At 32.1% G+C, this 21,502-nt stretch overlaps 4 protein-coding genes across 4 annotated transcripts in view; 2 read left to right on the top strand and 2 right to left on the bottom strand.

Moving 5' to 3' along the window:
• insc (inscuteable) overlaps nucleotides 1-1,366 on the top strand; it is a 53,657-nt gene extending 52,291 nt beyond the window's left edge. Inside the window, exon 10 of the mRNA XM_068766870.1 lies at nucleotides 254-1,366. Within this exon, the coding sequence (XP_068622971.1) occupies nucleotides 254-521 (268 nt within the window). The 3' untranslated portion in view covers nucleotides 522-1,366. The remainder of the gene's footprint in view (nucleotides 1-253) is intronic.
• Nucleotides 1,367-2,856: 1,490 nt separating this feature from the next.
• LOC137923795 (MIT domain-containing protein 1-like) lies at nucleotides 2,857-5,650 on the bottom strand. Its single transcript, XM_068767067.1, has 4 exons — nucleotides 5,479-5,650; nucleotides 5,163-5,401; nucleotides 4,472-4,671; nucleotides 2,857-3,077 (listed from the first exon to the last, which is right to left on the bottom strand). Exons 1-4 carry the CDS (start codon nucleotides 5,603-5,605, stop codon nucleotides 2,915-2,917), a joined length of 729 nt encoding a protein of 242 aa, XP_068623168.1. The 5' UTR covers nucleotides 5,606-5,650; the 3' UTR covers nucleotides 2,857-2,914.
• A 636-nt stretch (nucleotides 5,651-6,286) lies between these two features.
• On the top strand, nucleotides 6,287-15,815 carry Polr3C (RNA polymerase III subunit C). Its single transcript, XM_068767018.1, has 11 exons — nucleotides 6,287-6,554; nucleotides 6,991-7,115; nucleotides 7,496-7,625; nucleotides 8,189-8,393; nucleotides 9,110-9,202; nucleotides 10,708-10,872; nucleotides 12,140-12,293; nucleotides 13,030-13,150; nucleotides 13,402-13,473; nucleotides 14,851-15,018; nucleotides 15,597-15,815. Exons 1-11 carry the CDS (start codon nucleotides 6,408-6,410, stop codon nucleotides 15,732-15,734), a joined length of 1,518 nt encoding a protein of 505 aa, XP_068623119.1. The 5' UTR covers nucleotides 6,287-6,407; the 3' UTR covers nucleotides 15,735-15,815.
• Nucleotides 15,816-17,867: 2,052 nt separating this feature from the next.
• UBL3 (ubiquitin like 3) overlaps nucleotides 17,868-21,502 on the bottom strand; it is a 237,478-nt gene continuing 233,843 nt past the window's right edge. Inside the window, exon 4 of the mRNA XM_068767020.1 lies at nucleotides 17,868-20,358. Within this exon, the coding sequence (XP_068623121.1) occupies nucleotides 20,294-20,358 (65 nt within the window). The 3' untranslated portion in view covers nucleotides 17,868-20,293. The remainder of the gene's footprint in view (nucleotides 20,359-21,502) is intronic.

The following is a 21,502-nucleotide window of genomic DNA, read 5'->3' as shown; positions in this document are numbered from 1 at the left end:
AATCGTCGTCTTGACTAGCAACACAAGACAAAAGACTATAAATGTTAAAGAACTGTAAATCAAAAATAGCGTGACCGTGGAAAACCCTCATGTTATTCCCGCATGTGTAAAGATAGCTTCGTAACTTTATCTCTACTACTACTCTATCTACTATTCCGCCTGGAACATGCTTTCGGTGTTTCATTTCAGTTAGGGTAAAGAACATCTTGTTACTCGTAAATACTTATTTTGGCATTAATTTTGTTTATTACAGATTAACTGTAGTGCCCGAGGTGGCGCAACAAATCGTACAATTGGAAGGCGTTCCTCATCTTATCCGATTGGTTAGGATGCAACGATCGCGCCCGGCCGTCGAAGTCAACCCAGATCAGACCCTCATCCATTGCCTCAAAGCGCTCAGGACAATATACAAACATTATCCAGAAGCATTTGACGACGAGAAAGACGTCGACGAAATGATCAGGCCACATTTGATGGAATCTTTGATGCTTTTTTCAGCTAAACAAGAAAGCTATGTCTGAATATTCTAGAAATATATACGTTTGGTATATACTTACATCAATACAGGGTAATGAATATTAAATTTATAAAAAATTGGCCTGGTAACTGAATATTGCCGCAATAGCAATAAAATCTTTTTCAATAAAATAATTGGTAATTGATTTGTATATAGTACTTTCATGTACCTTTAAAAAACAGAGATCCGGAAATTCAGAATTATATTTACGTAATAACATTGTTGTGGAAAAACTTCTATAACTCTAATGAGCGAGTGAGACGGATAACTATTCCCAGTTGAACGAGTAAGACGACAAACTACATGTGGTTTGGAGCTACTTCAAAAATATTTCCCTTTTCGGTTTTTTCTATAGAAGCTGTTTCCATAACATCTTCTATTGGTATTTTATCTTTATTGCTGAAGCCTCGCGCCTTTCTTAAAAAATCTTGGTTGACAATACGGGTTGCCCCGGCAGGTCTCCATGATCAGCTTTTCTGAGTGCTTCCGTTGTTTTGAGGCCCGTTACTACTCACACACAGAGTGCGTCTTTCGGGTTGGTAATCTCTCCCGGTCTCTTTTCATCTACTTTTTTTACGCCAACCAGCTTATTGAGACTATATGGTTGCCTACAGCTTTATAGCCGAAGATGCCCAGGAGCATTTTCTAGCAGGTGATGGAAAGCCTGGTTTTATACATGGTTGATTGAACAATCTGTTGGTCTCTCTGGCAGTCCCACGGTACGCCATGACATATAGCAACAATATCTTTAGGTAGAAATGCATTCAATTTATCCAGTTTCTATTTATAGTATACATCGATAATTTCTTAAATTAAAATAATTTGTTTTAGTATTATTGACTATCGCTTAAGGACTGTTTTTAAAACTACATCAAATTCAATATTTATTAAAAATATAAATATTAAGTTTGACGCCATCTTTTGACAGGTCAAGAGAATTTTTACCTGTGTTATTATTATCATTAACTACAAATTCAAATGAAATTTAAGTTATTTTAAAAATAATAGTAATTATACATATTAAATTTATATACTCCAAGGTCGGTATTAGAGGCCATACACGAATATTATTGCTAGTCTCCCCATACTTAACTTTAATATATGACATAACGTTTAAGCCTATTTATAGATAATAAACTTATATTTCGAATATTCGATACGTAATGTTTTAAATTATTAAAAACTTAAGATATTTGCTTTTTTTAGTTTAAGAAACAAAACGCGATTTATGAATTTGTGTTAAACTTTGACTCTGATAAAACGTATTAAGTATTGCCATATAAATAATATTCAAAGGCTCAATATTTACCACCCATAGGTGTCAGTTTCATTTCCGGGCAACCTACATTGTATTCTTGATGTATTAATATAATTTTTTTACATTTTGCTTATAATATAAACTATAATATATATGATACTAAAATATTTACTATTAATACACTATTAAATACAATGTTTCTATTTACGCCTGAATACCTACTAAAATTTTGATATTGTACTATGAGATCGAATCCACCTCTACTTAACTTTATAGACCCAGATTTAGACAGAGTATTGTATAGAAATTATAACATGTGTTATTGTTCTGTATATACACAATAAAGTTTTATGTTCTTTATGTATAACGTAGTTTTATTTTACATCTATTTCATGTCTACTTCATAATTTTTTTAAAAAAAATTGCCTTAAGTTACTGGCCAGTTAAAGCGTTTTAATAAAAAAGTTGAAGTAAATATAATTTTATTTTTTTGCAAAAAATCACTAAAAAAACACAATCGATATGTTCTTTAAAAAAATAGTAAAGGTTAAAATTAACTTTTTTTTCAAATCCTAGCTTTTTTCACCATTCTTTAATATTTTCACTGAAAGTACTACATGCCCGCAAGTAATCCTCGTGTATATGTATTATATTATAATATATAGATAATTAGTCTTTCCTATGTGTATTATTAAACATAGGAAAGACTAATTATCAATTTACCTATATTAGTAACTCCTTAAAATAATTAAATAAAGTAGACATCTGCAACCCATACTATAGACAAATAGACGCAAAAAAACACTATTCTCTTATAGGTCCATATTACAAGCGATAAAATTTATTTAACAGAATAAGTACTGAACAGATAAACAGGAACAGTTAAATAAAAAAACTAAAATTAGTAATACTTGCAGCATTTTTAAAGAATAGACATTATATATAGATTTTCCCTCTCTGTTATCTGTGTAAAGTTTGCCATTAATTTGTAATTTTTACTGTTTCTGCATAAGATCCTATGTCCCTTATTACTATGTGTTTTAGGTTTGGAATAATAATTAAATAAATTAAACGCCTTTTATTGTATATACAAAACATTTTTTAGTATCAATTAAATTATTTTGGTTTTTAAAGTTTCACTACCCATTTGATAGCTTTATATTTTTTGAATGTATTATGTCCACAGTTGTTTCATGACATTGTCGCAAATCCATATCGTAAACACCCAGACAAAATTTGTTTTCTGGAGGTTTAAAGTAGTCTAAACCTCTTCCAATTTTTATTATCCAGCCAGAACTTAATCTGAAATCATATATTAAAGATGCTTTTAGAACACTGTTTATCACAAATAATTGTTGTGTACAAATATGTGTTTGATACATTTACAGAGTATATGCATTTTAGGTATTTACAACAAAAAGCCTTTTTTTAATTTATTATTTGTACACAAAAAAAGAGAAACAAAGCTTTTTGAACAACAATAACAAATCATATTGGGAAGTGAAGAATTTTTCTAAAAAAGGCCTTACAAGAATTCCTGTAAATAAATTAAATAAAAGAATCAATAGTTTACAATAATAAATAGAATATGCTTGTGTTTTTTCTTTCTTTAGGTGGCCATAGAATATGCTTGTGTTTTTTCTTTCTTTAGGTGGCCATAGAGTATCTTTTGTATGAAACCTGTAATTCATTGCTTTGAGAATGGACAATCTTGACATTTACACAACTACAACAATTACAAATATCAATGATAATAAGCAGTGGTAAATGACTGAGATTTGCTATTGTAGGTTGTAGGTTCCATTCCTATCCTTATATAATAAATTTTGTGTATTAATTATATAGGATTGCCACTGCCACAAACAAGTTTCCAGAGGATGCGCAGCAGCATCCTTTGAGTGCCATAATACCACCCTGAATTCACAAACTCCTTGCCAAGCATGACAATTATGGTATTTTCCCCTATAGATGTCTTTGGGGAATGCCTACGCCTTGCAGTGGGAGTTTATGGTTTAAAAGGATGAAGATAATAAGAAATTTTGTTTTTTGATGTCTGATATCTGCTTGATAGATCGCAGAAGCTTAGTTGCCTCCAGATCGATTCCACATGTTATTAATATACATTCCTACTACCATGAAAATTGTTCTATCTACTTTGAATTCAGGTTCAAACATCTGGACATATATGAATATTCACGGATATCTTCATAATTTTTCCATTGCTTTTATTTATTTAGTATTTTGGGACTGGAACAAAAGCTTCATTATTACAAACTTTTCTAGAACTTTGAATTCAGAATGTACACTAATTGACAAAGGTTTTATTTCATTGTTTAAATTTTTATTGAACTTGCACCACATTATGAATGACATATACAAGTGCAAGTTTCTGGTGATGGTTTCAAATCATTACACATATATAATATACTATTAAGTATATAAATTTAACTACTTTCCATGCTAATTTAAATAAATCCAGAAGAAAATTCTTATTATTACAATATCAACACTGCCAAATGACATTCATGTTTGTTTTTAGATTTTAACTGAATCAATCTGAAATCAATGTGACTACTGTTTTTTTTTTTTTTGGGGAAATTTAAGTATGTTTTAAATAGTTTAGGTATGTTTTAAATAGTTTAGGTAATAATATCTGTATTGAAAAGATATAATTAAAAAACAAACATTCTACTTACATGATCTGCCTATCATGCAAAGTTTCAGAATAATTCACTATAAATTGTACATTATATTTAACTAAATCATTACTCAAACTAGTAAACCAATTATTCTGGTCACCTTCCGATTTGCTATCTCGGGAAGTTGTCAATTGTATACTTCTTAGGTTAGTGCAAGACTTCACAAACAGTTCACAGAGCCTGAGAAAATTCTGACCCTGTAAATATTTCAAATCAACCAGTTAAATAAGGTTATTTTGCAATTATACTATCTTAGCTAATTCTGTTTTTTTTCTTAATCATTAAGAATTATAAACTGACATTTAACACGAAACTTAAGCTCGGTGATGTCTATTTAGTAGCTGATCTCCCAAAATTGTTCAACAGTTAGACAATATATTTTCTTTACCTTGTTGTTTGTGTTATAGCTTATGTAAACTTTCAATCAAATCCTATATGATATGACATTTAAATCATTATAAGAAAAAAAAGCTTCCATAGAAATATGTAGATTTGATAACTTTTAATGCATAAATATAATAACACTATCACCATCATTACCATCATCATTTTAACCACAGAACATCCACAGCTGGACATAGGTTTCATCCATACATCAACAGTAATGATTAATAATTACAATGAATATTTCCAATTATAGATATTAGACAAATATATAATTAATTATAGGACAATATTTACAACACACCTGATGAAAACTCCTGATGTAAGGATCTTCAACTATAACATATTGAATATCTTCATCTAGGAATCTACCAAAAAGGGCTTTATAACTATGACCTGTGGAATTGTTATGTATTTGTATTTGTTCATGAAATTGTCCATTTTCTTTTTGTTGCAATATCAACTGTTTAATCTTTTCCGCTCTGTTCATATACTCTTCTATTTTCTTTCTTAAATATGTCTTAACTTTGTCATCAGATTCCCCTGATAATCAAAAGAACTATGTAACAAATATATATAATAACAAACAATCGTAAAGAAGTTTTTGTTTACATACAAACCTTTTATCTTGTCTACTAATATTTGCAAGCCTTCTTGGTAACATACTAAAGCTTCTGTATAACGTTTTTTCGAATCTAATTCTACTCCTCGTTTTAGAATATTTATGGCAGCGCTTTCGATATTCATTTTTACTTCATGAAAAATTAAAGTACGATCCTTATACTTAACATCTTAAATTTACATTTAGTAATTACAATCCTTGAAGTTCTGTTATCTCGAAGTTGCCAAAAGAATATAATTTTCTCCCTACTATTTTTAGATATTTTTCGGAAATATGAAAATTTAAGCAAATTTTATGTTTAAAATAATTCCACATTTCGCATATGTATAATAAGAAAATGTTGTTTCTGTTAATTTAATATTAGCACTTTAAATATCGACAAGAACTAAAAATTAGAATTTTCACCCAAAATTTATATAGGCCAACATTCGTGCAAAATATTTGTCTAACACTATTAAAAACTTCCCCGTCTTTGGGGTCGGTGTGTTGGTTAAATCGGATATTTTAAATTTTTCATAATTCTTGAAATAAAAAGAAATTGTTGTGAAATTTTTGGATAGTTTTTAAATTGGATTATTTAATGTCTCTTATTTAATAAATTATCACACAAAAAATTACTTTGGTTAAATGTAAAAAAAGTTTTTATTTGTTTAGGTTAGTCAAGTTATATAAACTTTAAACAAAACAGATTAAAGGGAAATTGTTTGTCACATAAATAATTATACAAGTTCCGTTTATACAGCAATCATCCAAAAAATAAACTTCTTTTGCGTTAGAATGCACATGGCAGATGTCACAATACTGTCAAGCCTTGTAAACATCAACATGTGACAAAAATTCTTATTTTTATGTTGAATACACAACCAATAAAATTAGTAAAATGATTTATCATTATTATTAGTTCGTATTATTAACCTTGAATTTAAGATGTCGCATCAATTAGGTCGAGTAGTTTCCGAAATTCTGCATCGTTACTTTGGTGAAATTGTACAAAAAGTGGGAAATGACTTGTTCATTTACGGAAGTAAACCGGTGGCTATGATTGTGAAGTCCACGGGACTTACGCGTAAACAGGTCTCATTTTTTCAGTCCATATTATTTTAAGATGTAAAATATTTTTCCAAAAAATTAGTTTCTAGTTAGTATATTTCGCAAGAGATGAATATCAGTAATATTACCCAATATAATAATTATAAATACAAAACTTTAGGTACATATATTTGGATATCCGATCAATTTTAATAAATCAAAAGATATTGAGATATCAGATAGAGAAAATAATTATTCTTGTAATTTAATATTGAATAATTTAAAATTTATATTGCGTTAAATATGTAATATCTTTTAATTTATAATTGTACATAATTCTGAGTAAATATATTGTAATTTTATGGCCATAGTTAACCCTTACTAAAGAAAAACAATTTGACAACATTAATGCTATTCTGTTATTGTTTAATAATAGTTTTGTGTGCTGATTTCTATAACTGCTTTTGGACTTCCATGAAAGGTGATTGAGAGTCTACGTGCACTACTAAAATTTGATTTGGCTGCCTTTGAGCCATCCAAACATGAAGTAATTGCTGATTATAGATTGCTACCTGAAAATGTGTTATTACTTGTTAGATATCCTAGGTATGTATCATTTAACTGGATTAGAAATAGAATAAGTAGGTTGTCCAATAAATTTGTTAAAAATCTGAAATGTTAATAATTCCATGTATTGACCAAATCAAAGGACTCCCTCAGAGACCATGGCATGGGGCACATAATGATGATTAAGGAATAGACAGTTCACCAAACTCTCACATGGCTTATGTCAATTCTCCAAGTTTAGACTGTCCTATTATGGACACTTATGTTCTAAGGTGGCCCTGTGTTGAAGGTTGGCTCAATCAATTCTCATTATCAAATTATTATAGTACCTACCAAAACAGCATGTGTTAAATGTTACATACACACTAGGCGTCATTTAAGTAACACACATTGCAACATTATCATAATATTCATTACAGATACCTTTTGCAAATAAAGTCGAAATATGGCACTGAAGCGGAATTAGTAATTGAAGAATTATTGCAGCAAGCCACCTGCAGTGCAACCACTTTATTAGTGACTGTAGTTACTAAGAATAAAGATGATAAGGTATAATTATGAACTTTTTTAAATTAATTACTGCTCACTGGCCAGTAGTAAAAAATTCTGTTTGTTATTGACTATTAAACAATATTTTGATTTTTAATATACAAAATAGAAGCCTCAAGTTTCATTAATTTTTAAATAAGTTACATTTCCTACTGTATTACATTATATTTACATTTTTGTATTTTAGAATAATATTCCTTATATTTATAATTAATTCTAGGTTATAGTTTCCCCCACTTCTATATTTACTCCTTGGCTAATGTTAACTTTTATTATTTAATATAACATATTTGCATTACTGCAGGAATATGTGGTGACATACATCTAATTTGTTTCAACGCTTAAATTATATTAATAATTTGATTCAACACTCAGCTCTGGCTCTTTCATTTATGGGACAACAAAACCATATTTATGTTAGTAACAACCTCAATCTAGTCTAATCTAAATAGGCCATATATTCACCCCTTTAAGTGTAGTATGAACAATTAATTCTTCAACTGTATTATAATTTAAAAAAAAGGTTTACATTTGTGTTATTTTTAATGAATATCTGTTTTCAGGAAAATAACATAACTATGATAAAGCTAAGGGATACATTTGTTAGCCTGGCCACCGCTGGATACATCCAACAGGCTCCTGTGGCCGATGCTAAGGAGGCTAGCGACGTGCCCTCGTTGGTTCCAGTAGCGACCATTGTTCCCGACTTGGACATCAGGCAGCTAATGCACGCGATGTCTGCAGGCAATATGGCCGACATAAAAGACAGTGAGCATTAATTTGTTTTAATACATAAACCTATAACATTGTACACATTTTTAATCATTTGAATTATGCCAGAATGTGATCGTCACTGTAAATGATTGATCTTAAATTTTTAAAAATATGTATTTTACTAATAATAGTCCCTTAACACTCTTGTAGGTGGAATTTCGTAAAATCCAATCTAAGCTGACCTTTACTTATTTAAACATATGTTTATAATTTTTATGGGGTTTTCTGAAAAATAGATTTTATTATAACGATCCTGAATTCATGTGAATTTTCAAAAATATTAATTGAGAAATCAGCTCAATTAAAACCAAATTTATTTAGTGTGTGGTACAAAAGACAAGGCTCCCTTGGTGCGAAACTCGACAGAAAACTTTTGAATGATCATCATCATCTTTTATAAATGAAATTCGCATTTGTATTCTATCCATAAAATCTTTTACTAAAACTATTTGTCAAGTATTATATTTGTAATTTTTCAATTTCAACAAATCTCAATTTAAAAACATGAATCTGCCACCAGACACACTGTACATGTTTATCTAAAAGGTGGATAATAGTCATTTAGAATGAAAAAAAAAAGTTTGTGGAATTTTGGTGATAAATTTTTTTTGTCTATGTTTTTTTTCATTACTGGCTAATACCGCAGTTTGTAAATAAAATTGATTATATTTTTGCAACTTGACATTTTAAAATTTGTTACACATTTTCAGATATTTACTGGAAGGTGAACTTCGACAGGTTCCATCAGGATTTTAAAGATGACATCATGGTTAAAGCGATCACGCGACGTATTGATGACAATGGTAACGTAATATTTATTACTCCTTCTGAGTAATTGTAAATACAATATTTTTATTCATAAATGAGGACCATATCCAAATAAAGTTTGTCCAAAATAGTGAAGTTGATGAATCTGTAGTGGACATATAAGTATTTATTAGTTTTATTGTATACCATAAAATACATTTAGAAGTATACATATAGACCACGTCTCCATTGCAACTCGCTTCAAACATACACACATGTCATTACGCTAAACACTAACACAAGAGTTCTATGAACGTATGTATGTCAAATAGAGTTTTACAAAATATCTAAGCCCTTCTTTTTCTTAGTTTTAAATCTAACACTAATACTACATTATTAAATGAATCTTATTATAGCATTCAGGAGTTTTTGTTAATGGAATTGTGTAGAGCTTGTTTTGTTGACTGATTTACATGGTTGATATAATAAAGTTCACAGTTTTTTTTTATTATTTCAAGAGCAACACACTTCTCTGTATATCAGTGTTCCGAGACGGTTGTAGTTTACTACTTATAATGTTAAAATAATAGACAATTAAAAAGTACATGTAAATGCCTACGTAAATTATGATATTTTTAATTTGAAATTGTATGTGTAAACTTGCTCAGTCACCGCCATGCAACCTGGCGGGAATTTTGAAATAAGTTTCCTTACCATTCCATTTCGCGGAATAGGTAACGATGAAACTATATGAAACAATACGTTTCACGATATGTGTTCGTTCATATACGTGTCATCACGCATCGTGAAAAATACTAAGGTATCATTATAAATTTTGAAAAGTTCTTTTTTTAATTGGTTACCGTCCTACCTATATAAAACCCAAATACTTTAGTAGTGTTTCCCAAAGTTGAACCCACGTCCCAAAGGAGGGCAATTTGATTGTTAAGTGGTGCAATTTGAAAATGGACTTGACAGGAATTTAACCTAAAGTTTAAGCTTTAATATAAAAATCATGTGTGTTACATGGGGCATAAGATTCTTAATAAGGCTAAGTTGGGGAATGGCACAAAAAAGTTTGGAAACACTGCTCTAGACATGCTTACTTTAGATTAGGTTAAGTTTACGATAAGTTTCTAGATTTAATTTATTCCAAGTAAATAAAAAAGAACATGCCAATTAATCAATAAAATAACAATTGTGACGTCACGACTTCTAACATTATCTCCGTGGCCCTTCATATAAAGGAAAAAAATATAATAAAGTGTTTCTATGGCAAGATGGATGAAAAATACTTGTTATTATTTATTTTAAAAAGAAACTATCCATTTAGAGGTGTGAATATAGAGTGGTTTTAATATCTATTAATTTTAATGCACCAGTGGTTAGCGCCTTGCATTCCCATGTCTTGTAGCTTTCAGACTGAGTTGCATGGCACGTCGATGTTACGTACTATTCTTATACGATAAGTATATTACGCGATATAAAAAGCTGTCTTTTCGCTACCGCCCCTGGGTATCTTAACACATGTCTTTATTTCAATTATATTTTTATTTGATAGCTGGCGAGTTGATGCGGATTTTGCTGCAACAGATGTACCTAACGTCGGCGGCGTGGGCGGCGGAGTCGAACCCCACTCCCGCGGTGGAACTGCGCGACGCCGTCAACCGGCTCGCCGACCGTCCCCTGCTCCAGCAACACGTCGACCACTACCTGAAGGTACTCGGTATGTACCTTCACACCCATCTTATACTATACGCAGTTTTTATAATGCTAAACCTATGTTTTCCAACATATATTTATTTATGTACACATTCATTGGTTATAAGTATATAAGCTTTAAATGAGTGAATATTGTGCATTTGTCATCAAAAAGCTTTAAAGATGGTACATCAAAATTTTGCATCTAGTTTAGTACATGTGAATTTTTATTAGTTTCATAATTGAAATAGCTCGCAGTTAGTCACTCTTAGAGACTTATTAATCCGTGGCTATACACATGTTGAGTCCAAAACTCATCTCTCTCGTGCCAAATCACTCCATAGAAACTCTTTTTAAGCACATAAAATACAACTTTGTTCAATATTACACCTTACAAACTTTTTTTTGTACTGAAGAAATGGCCTGAGCTGACTTGCAAGATATCCTCTTGTGTAGTTACTGAAAATAGAATACGAATGAAAGGACTTCTATTTCTTTAAGTAAATAATGAATAATTTAAACATTATTTTATATCATAAACAAATATAATTAAAAAGAGAAGCAAATATTCTTATGAGTTGCGATGTTATCAAGTTGATTGAAGTTGACCGAGGAGAGTGCCAATAGATGGCAGTAGTAGTAGGTTGCCTCACGATATCGTTTGACACGGGTAATCGCTTATAAGATTCTTTAACACAGAGTTCCCCAAACTTTTTTGTGTCGTAGACCCCTTGCCATGTTTTTTCGTATTGGGTAGACCCCCTACTTACCTGATATTGATTTCCTGTAAATTTCTAAGTGTAGTGAAGTTTAGTATTAAAAACTTAAAGTAAAAACACATGTTAATTTATACATTTATTAATTGAATTTATATTAAAACTACCCAAAACAAAATTGTGTATCTGTTATGTAAAATATATGTAACATTAAATAAATTTTTATTTTACTTCATAGGTACTTTTATAAATAATGTAAATATTTTGATATCATAAGATATTATGATGTAAGTAAATAGGTACTATCAGTGTATGTGTTGAGATCCATTATCGTGGACCCCCATTTTCATTTCACGGACCCCCAAATTTTTTTTCGCTGACGTAGACCCCTTGCAGGTTGTCATAGACCCCTAGGGGTCGATATAGACCACTTTGGAAATCACTGCTTTAACAGAAAGAGACGGAGTCACTTAACTATTAGTCGATACGATACGTCAGGCGACGCATCTGAGAGAGATATTATAGCAGTATGGTAGCAGAATTTCTAATTTGATTTGAAAATGTGGTTGCGCGCAGAGGAGAGTGGTTCGGAGTTCGTGGTACGAACGGGCTCGGCTGGTGGCGGCCACTTCGTGGTGCGTGTTCGTACAGCTGCGGCGCGCTTGCTGGACGCGACACTCGACCACGTGGTTACCGAGCGGCTTGGCTCCAACGCCGCCAGGATATTCAGGTGCTTCTTGTTTTGTACATTTCAGAGCGAGAATCGAATCGTCAGTGCGTTCTTTGAAGACGAATAAGAAGATCCCGGAAATATCTCCGTCTGAAATAGTATAAGCAAGACCCTACCTTTAACATGTTAATGTCGACTGCGTACGGCTGAATATTTTGGGGTCAGCATAATCAAAATTTTAGAAATCAATTAGAGAGGGTACCATCCATTTAACCATGCGCTACATAGGTGTTAAAACTGCAACAGGTTGAGAAAAAGGTGCTCAATGTTCAGGTGCTTGACCAACGAATATGACCCTAGTTAAAAGAAATTTTTCAATATACATCAATGTACATTTGTACGTAAAGCACTCTAACATATTAAATGTTGAAGGTGATTGGTTAAGGCGTGAAAGCTTTAAAGGGTGAACGTATAGGTAGTTTATCAGTAAAAGTGTTAATGCTTTGGGCCTATTTCCAATCAACCTGTATAAACCGATAAATCTGAAATATGTTTCTATAATTTTATTTGTTAGAACGCGCCAGCCAGATTTAGTTATCCGTATTTACAAAGGTCTTTTCTTACTATATTATAATTATGTTATTTATTATTTCTGTAACGATTGTAACTCTGTAATATTAGGATAGAATATATCACACATTAATTGACAGCAATTGAGCTATACATTCACCTTTTTAAACTTCTTCGCCTATTTACAAACAACTTGTATAAATTTGACATGAAAAAAAAATCACAGAGTAATTCGTGCAAAGAAGTATATAGAAGAAGACGATATACAGAAGCACGCGATGCTGCCTAACAAGGAGTGCAAGGAGCTCACCTACAAACTTCTAGAAGAACACTTTATTAGCTTGCAGGTTTGTGATACGTTATTATATTTATCATTTCAGGCATAGGACGTAGTATATCGAGGCCCACCACTTATTTACTTTATGTATCTAAATATTTCTATCAGTAGAACTTGTAATCTCTAATCTTTAATAATTAAATAAATAGGGCGCGTTTTCATCCATGACGTGTATAACAAACCTAGACCAACTCTAGCTTAACGTATTCAAGTTCTAGAAAGTTCTAAAATGTCGATTAAATTTCCTTGTGATTGTTACAGCCGATGCGGAAAGCCGCCTCCTCCGGCGCAATGGCCAAGGCGATATATCTATACCACATAAAGATGCCAGACGTGAGTTTATTTTTATATATAATATTTCTTTTTCTCCAAATAAGTGTGTGGCATTGAAGGACATTGAAAAATCCCGCTAATATTGAACTATATCTGGTTGCAGAACTATTATTGCTATTATATTATTATTGTTACAGAACTCAGCTCAGCTATTATATCTAATACTTAAAATGTGATAACTCTTAATTATCCTTATATATATACTAGGAGTGGTCAAGCTCTATGATAGTCCGAGCCATTTTTCAAAAATCTTATTTATTGAAATTTAAACAAATGTACATAATATGTGTATTGAAGTTAGTTATAATGGCACATGTATATAACAGGACTCCTAATATTACTTAAGATGCCGGTTAAACAATTATGACCGGTGTTTGGATTTCGCTAATTTTATGGTGGAATAATAATTATTATTCACACTAGTAATTTTTTTCGATTGCCTAAAAACTGACATAGGTAATATAAATTTAAATATTGAAATAATTGGACAATCAATTGGAGCCAAAAATAATCCTTCAAAGAGCTGTAGTTTGGTCACCTCTGATGTATACAAACATTTCTTGCTAAATTGTACATACAACACTTGGTTATTGTGTATCACATCTTGACTTGTCTCCGGGTCACGGGCACACGCCGAGCTGCTTAAAATACTTCTCATTCCTGCACTCTCATCCGAGTGGTCGTGGTCATGTCTCTATTGGTTTTCTTAGGTTTTAGTTGCAGTTTTGTTGAAGTTTGTCCATCTTGTTTGAGAGAGTCCACGAGGTCACTTGTCTTCCACTTTGTCTTGAACACCAATGTTCCATTGAATTCTCATTACAGGTGTTTATCTCTTTTATGTTGAATTCTCTGAGGATCGAAACGTTGGTTTTGGTACGCCAAAAACAAACATACAACTTATACAAGGTTATGAAGTGTTCGGTGGCAAATTTATATTTTCAAACTTAAGTAATGTAATATTTGACACAATTTTAATTAAAGCATTGAAATATAGAATAAAAATACTAATTTAATTTTTTTTAAAATATATCATTCCAATGTCCTGTTTTTATAACCAATGTCCCAATGACGTTTACTGCTGGGTATAGGTCTCCCCATAGATTTCCATTAGAATGGTTAGGAGCGGCTTAATAAGGTCGTATATCCCTCTTTATAGACAGACGTCCTATGTAAAGGGATTTTGGACAAGAAGTTGTTTATTAGTTCCTCGCTGCCCAGCAGAGTTGGATTTAAAGGTTGACCACCTCTTTCTCGAGGTTGGATTTACCTTGTTTGTCTGACGAGAAGATGACTTCTTACACAACATTATATAAAGTAATTGATGTTATACGTGTTAATGTAATAGTTGATATTGGATGGGTGTTTGGTGGTGTGCAGGTAGCGCACACGGCGCGCGAGCTGTGCTACCGCGCGCTGCACAACACACTGCGACGCGCTGCGCACGCGCGCTCCACTCACGCGCGTCTACTTGACAAGCAGCGCCGCGTGCGCAGCATTGTGCACGGCATGCGCATGCGCGGCGAGCCGCAGCAGAACATCGACGACGTCAGTATACGTGCACCAAAGTGCACGTTTGCATGTTCATCTATATCTGAGCTATAATATTTCAATTGATAAAAAGAATTTTAAAGGGATGAATGTATATGTACATACAATAAAAATATATAGCTCATTTGTCAACTTAATACTTTTACACTTATTTCCAATCAAATATAAAGAGATTTCTCGATATGTCACCTATTTATTTTTTCTATTGGAATGTGAGAGGCCAATAACTTCTGACAGAACAAAGTCTGCAGAGACAGATAGTAGACAATAATTAATGTTGAATTGTCGTATTTGAATTTTGAAAACTGTATTATTTAACTTACAATAATTACGTGATTTGTTACTTCTGAAAATATTCATTTTTGGATAGGATGTACCATACATAAATTTACAGAACACAAGCTATACATTGACTCTTTTAAACTTTTGCATTTACAACGAATTACCCTGTAGATGTTTAGAACAACAATTCATGCTATTAGCCAATTCATATAATATCGATTTTAACACATATGTGGATTACTCTCGGATGACATTTTATAATGAAATCCATATCGCTAACGTTTTTATTGCAGGTTGAGGAAACACTGACACCACCCGAGTTAGCCGTGCTGAAGGACGTGGAGAAGCGCCTCAAACAACTGAGCACGGCAGAGCTCGAGCTGGATAAAAACCTGTTTATCCTCCAATGGTACTTCATGTACCCGCAGTGATTTGATATTATTTAATAATCGGACATATAAAAACATTTTGTACAGATAATAAAAATAAATGTATTTATAGTTGTTATTATTTTCGCGTAACTAAATTACAAGTTACATCAAAGATTTTTTTAAAAAGTAAAATCTTGTCACCTTTTTTGTGGGTTAGGAAACGTTAAATAAAAAACCACCGTGTACATTCTTAAAATTTTATTTGACCCCATCGAAACTCAATATTCGTTCAAACAATTTACAACCTATTAGTGACGATCTTACAAAATCTCCGACACCGACACGTGACCAAGCGAACTACCCTCATTTACATAAACGCAAGTTCCGAAACGACCAACCAAAGTGGCAAGTAATCAACATCGTTATAATTAATTTAATATTAACAATTATATAGATTATGTATGGTACGTAGATAAACACCTGTTATACAGTGACACCTAATATTCTTTATTAAATTACAAATACCGTTGTATGCATCGACAACGAACGTTGGCTTTGCTTATTTTATAATTCATTTTAATAGTTCGATTTAAAATTTCTAAATTCAAATTGTTATTAAGAAAACATGCATTTTAATTAAAATTCTAAAATACCAAACGACATTTGGTATCCAGATATTGAAAAATTATGTTAAAATTGTATAAGAAAAATTCTGGGTTTACCATAAAATATTAAAATGCTCTAATTTTCGTTAAACGTATCTCTCAAAAGCCAATCAGACAATTCTATCCGTACGTATAAGTGTAAAGAAGCCAATCTGCATTTTTATGGAAAATTTAATTAAACTAAGATTAATTAAAATTTTTAGGCCCAGTAAATTTTACAGGGTTAAGACTCGTTAATTTTGAAATAATTGAATTCATTTCTAACATTAAAGTGTGTATTTAAAAGATTTCGCTACGCTTATGGAGAAAACATATTGTACCTTGGTCATTTCATTAGATCATTGGTTATGTTTTTAAGGTAATGAACACATACCGCAATTATTGTTGAAGATATTGATATGCCAAAGAGTAAATTGTACAATATTTTAGCGACAAATACGAGCATTATTAAAATCTGACAAATTATTATGATATTCAGTATTCCAGTTACGTCTGTTTATACCAAATATTTCTTTGTTAATTTGTATTAAGCAGCACTGCTACTGTGCGTTGTCTATAAACGGAAATCGCAAACATATATATAGTAGGCGCATGAATTATCTCAATCACATCAATCGATACACATACAACGGTGTTAAACATACCCATTTCAAGCTAAATAGTTTAACGCTATACTTGTCTAAATAGTTGTCGATATTTACACTCCGATTCCACCCGCGCTAACGTCATGTGTTGCCATTCGTGTGAAAATGACCTAGCAAGTTTTTTGAAAACATATTAGTAACAAACAAGTTATTGATTTAATAAAAACCATAATTATAGGTTAAAAAAATTATGAATCCGAAATCTATTCTTTCTTGTAATTCATAATGAAGAATAAAGTGATTTGTCGAAGTGTTGCCATTTTCACACGTTTCGCTAACCCCGTATGCCACACTCATGTGCTATTAACGCGTTAACGGATTAAGTTTTAAGAGCTATCGCTATAAAGATATTAAAATACGGTGAAGACATCGAACTATCCGGCACAGGGACCTCAAAAGGGCGCGCCGACCTACATTTATTCAGACTATATTTACTTAGGACTCGGATCAAAAAGAATTATTGTGAAATTTGTAGGGTACGTGGGAATTATGAATAAAAACATTATACATATCTACTTATGGCGATAGCGATGTGAATTTAGAGGGTTTTATATTTGATACTTTCAGTATTATTAAATAGTGATATGCTCTTCTTGAGGGTATAACTATAATTTAATTCGAACAGCATGACTTCGATTGGCATCCATTACAACTCAAAGTAATTTTACATCATCACTAATTAATGTTGTAATATTGAATTTAATGTTCTATGTTGTCATTATCCAATTCTAATAATTCAATCGTCGCCCCACTCCCTTCAATCCGAGTCTTAAAATTTTAAAGCCCTTACAATTACGAAAACGTTATTTCAATCGAAATTACTAGAAGCGACATCTATATATACAAAAAGTGTATAAAAAGTGAAGCAAAAAAAAACATGCAAATAAATTTGAAATTTTATTTTAATTATAAACTAGATATTTTTACACAACTTAACAAAATACATACATACAGCAACTGAACAGAATGTAACCAAAATCATAAAAAAAAACATTCATACGGCCATGGGGATGTGCAAGCGAGGGCCACATCGATAGATTTAATATATCAATTTTTAATACGAGCACATCATGTTATTAACAAGTTCGGTTCACGGCAAATGGCAAGATCACAATAATATAAGATATAACAACAAGTTTAACAAGTGTTCCCTCGCCTGCAGTCAGTTTTTTGCCCTAATACTGACAAGAGAACCGAGATATCACGGTCTCGAAGAGTATGTTTCAATAATTATATTTGTACTATATTATGAAATATATTGCCTTCATGAAGAGTTTGATCTAAGTGTTTATCTAGACAGAGGACTGATAATTTTTAAAGCCTAAAGTACACCCGTCCGAACTGTAAAGACGTGAAGAGTCAAAGGGACGTGTAAAGGAAGCGGTACCAACTATTCCTTGTCCCACTCCAGTTCCTAGCCAGCTCGCATTTGTATTTTTAAGGAATTAAAAGTAAGCCGAATAAACTTTATAACATAAATCGAAACTTAAGCAAAATTCCAAAATATAAAAACGATTTATATCTAGTTCGCTCATTGAAGCGATTGGCCGTGTGATGCGAGGGGTAAATAAGAATGCTTTCGATATTTACAACAACGAAAATGGTAACAACTGGACAATAGTTAGTGATGTGCTGGTATTATTTTACTTACGATCAACAATCCACGGATCGATAATTTTTCTTAGTTAGGACCGTACTATCATTGGTATTTTCCAATAATATTTTAAAATCTAAAAGCTATACAAACTACCCAAACAATTATGAAACAAAAAAAATATTCATTTATCCAAGTACATTTCAAAAACGAGATATTTCATATACGCATATAATTTTAATTTAAAAACCCAAGAAAACATAAAATACGAATAACATTTTTTAGTTGAATTTATATGTTATACGGGTGAAATGCAGAAAGAAAATCTATTTTCAGTTTTATTTGCCGGCACATCACTAAGGCAGCTAGTCGACATACAGAACGAGGCGCAGATGTTTTTATTGGCAGATAATTAACTTTATATTGGAGACTACATAAGCGATTGATCTATATTAATACTAAAATTTAGTCCTGCAATACTCCTTCAAGTCGCCATGCTCGCGGCTTAAATAATCTGCTAAATCACGTAAACTATAAAAGATAAGTCGTTGGTACTAAATAATATTTTCACCGTTCCGCTGAGAACTTGCCGAATTGCTATTTTCATTAAAAGTAATATTAAACGGAAACAAACATGTCGGACGAATCGCATCTTAAGGAACGCTCTAAGTGTATAAATATAAATTCATAGCGAAGTTCGTGCACGTAGTCACTCGCACCGACACTATATGTTACGGCTAGCGTAAATAGCAAACGTTTCGTCTCAAAATAAAACATAATACAAAACTTTATTGCAAGAACCTATCACAAAGGAAGTAAATATAGCCCCACGAGTGTCCATAGTGGACTCTTCATATATACTATGTACAATGCAAATTAGATCAATTAATATACACACATACTTTCCGTTATTTTCACTACTTAATTTGTCATTTTAACTTTTTTTATAAATATAATCCGCAGTAACGTAGCGTAAATTCATATCGATGGCCTAAAATATAATACTAATGATTTGTAATTGTCGTACGGGATCCATTGTCGAACCCAGCGCGTGGGCCGTGTCCACTGAGTGCGGTTTGAGTTTGCAACGCGCGAAATTTATGGAACAACTGTGAACAGTCGAGATTAAATTTTTGTCCAAAAGTTTATTACGTCATGAAATTGCGGTCTTATTTTACGTAGGAAAGCCTTTATGAGATCAAATATTAGTCAATATTTCGAGGAGTCTGTTAAAACACAATCCAAACACACACTCAGCCTGACACGGACAGACACGTTAAGGTCATGTCACACCAGTAGACTCCAGGCGAGCCGTCCCATGCATCCTCTAAACAGTACACGCGAGTCGATAACGTGTAGTAAACGCGGCGAGATATACATTTCGCTTTACAAAGCTATTCAGTTTTCAATCCACCGTATTGAGCAAAAGCCCAATCGATTGTTCGCTTGCGATATTTTTAAATGTTATCGCTCGTCGTGTGCGCCGACCCGGAACATTAATTTTGTGCGTCATATTCGAACGTAAGCTTACAATGAACGTGCTCGCGAAATGACAGATCTACACCTAAAGTATAACTATAGAGGCGTTTAAAAATATCGCAAGTGCTTCAGTTACGTTAAAACTACAATTAGTTGAGGGCGAAATGGAATCTCGACTCTACGCCACTGAACACATTGTGAGTCCTTCCGCGCCCGCCCTGCGGCCCCGTGCGGGCATTACAATATGCAGCACGAAGCTGAACAACAACTGCTCGAACCACCTTTGCTCTTTTGTCGTTGATCTGAAACACATCAATTTCATAATTTAAAACATGTCACGACTATACCAACTATATGTGAATATACGTAAAAGGGTTTTTAACAGAAACTTATTGTCAAAGCAAAATAAGGCACAGCATGTATATAAAAAAATTCGATTTCATTCTGTATAAGAAAAGAGAGAGGTATAAATATCTACCAAATCTACGCAAAAAGTTATAGTATCGCCATGACGATAGCTTTTAAAAAATATTCTTATTTTGGCAAAATGGCTGGTCAATTTCGTTAACAACTTCATAAATGTAAAGTTTTACAAAAAAAAAACCTAGATCATGTAAATTTGATGTATTGTAAAATAATATTACATGATGTATGTATTATTCTTTACATTTATGTTTTCAACACTAGTAAAATGTATACAAACAGAGTACAGTTCAAGGAAAGAGATAAAGCGAGACTGATGTACTGCATTGTTGACTTTGTCGCTCGTCTGCGATGATATTGTAAAACCGACTGTCTAATCATGTAGTAACCGTCAAAGACAGCAGAATGTTTAACATATTTACTCTCGGCTTATTATAAAAAACCTTCAAAATTAAATACAATACTACTAATACAATGCTTTCAAAAGTTAGTTTTTATTTTACTTACGATAAATTTAAGGGCTAAGGATAGGATGTGGGATGCAGGGACAACTAAACCCATCGCACTTCTGAAATAATGATATTTGTTAAGTTATTAGTTCGTATCATCAAAAGAGCCAGCCTGATAAACCGTAAACAACATTTTTTTCATTTTGATAATTGTATGAAGTTTATTGCCTTACCTGGTTTGAGGTAGCAGTTGAAAGCCTTTAGCTTATACTTCTTTACAGCGGGCGGTTATTTCTTATTACGCGATTGTTATAGGAGTAATTCAATCAACATTTTTTAACGATAGTTTGTTTTATACGAATAAAAAATGAAACGATTGTTACTGGGATGAGTTAAATGTTTTTTTGCTATTTGGATGGACGATCATACACCTTACATTTATAAATTTCTTATTAGTAATTAGGCTTGATGGCCGAGTTAAACTCTTGGCTTATTTTGGTGGACGCTTCATGTAGTGACGGTATCAGGCGTAAGGGCTTCCTGCAGGTATGGGTATAAGAGGATGTTAGTATTG

Source organism: Battus philenor, unplaced genomic scaffold, assembly GCF_028537555.1.
Source record: "Battus philenor isolate CCGP_79_NKW_IND1 unplaced genomic scaffold, ilBatPhil1.0.hap1 SCAF_22, whole genome shotgun sequence".
Lineage (NCBI taxonomy): Eukaryota > Metazoa > Arthropoda > Insecta > Lepidoptera > Papilionidae > Battus > Battus philenor.
Note: the sequence above shows the minus strand (reverse complement) of the source record. Positions and strands in the feature narration are given on the sequence as shown.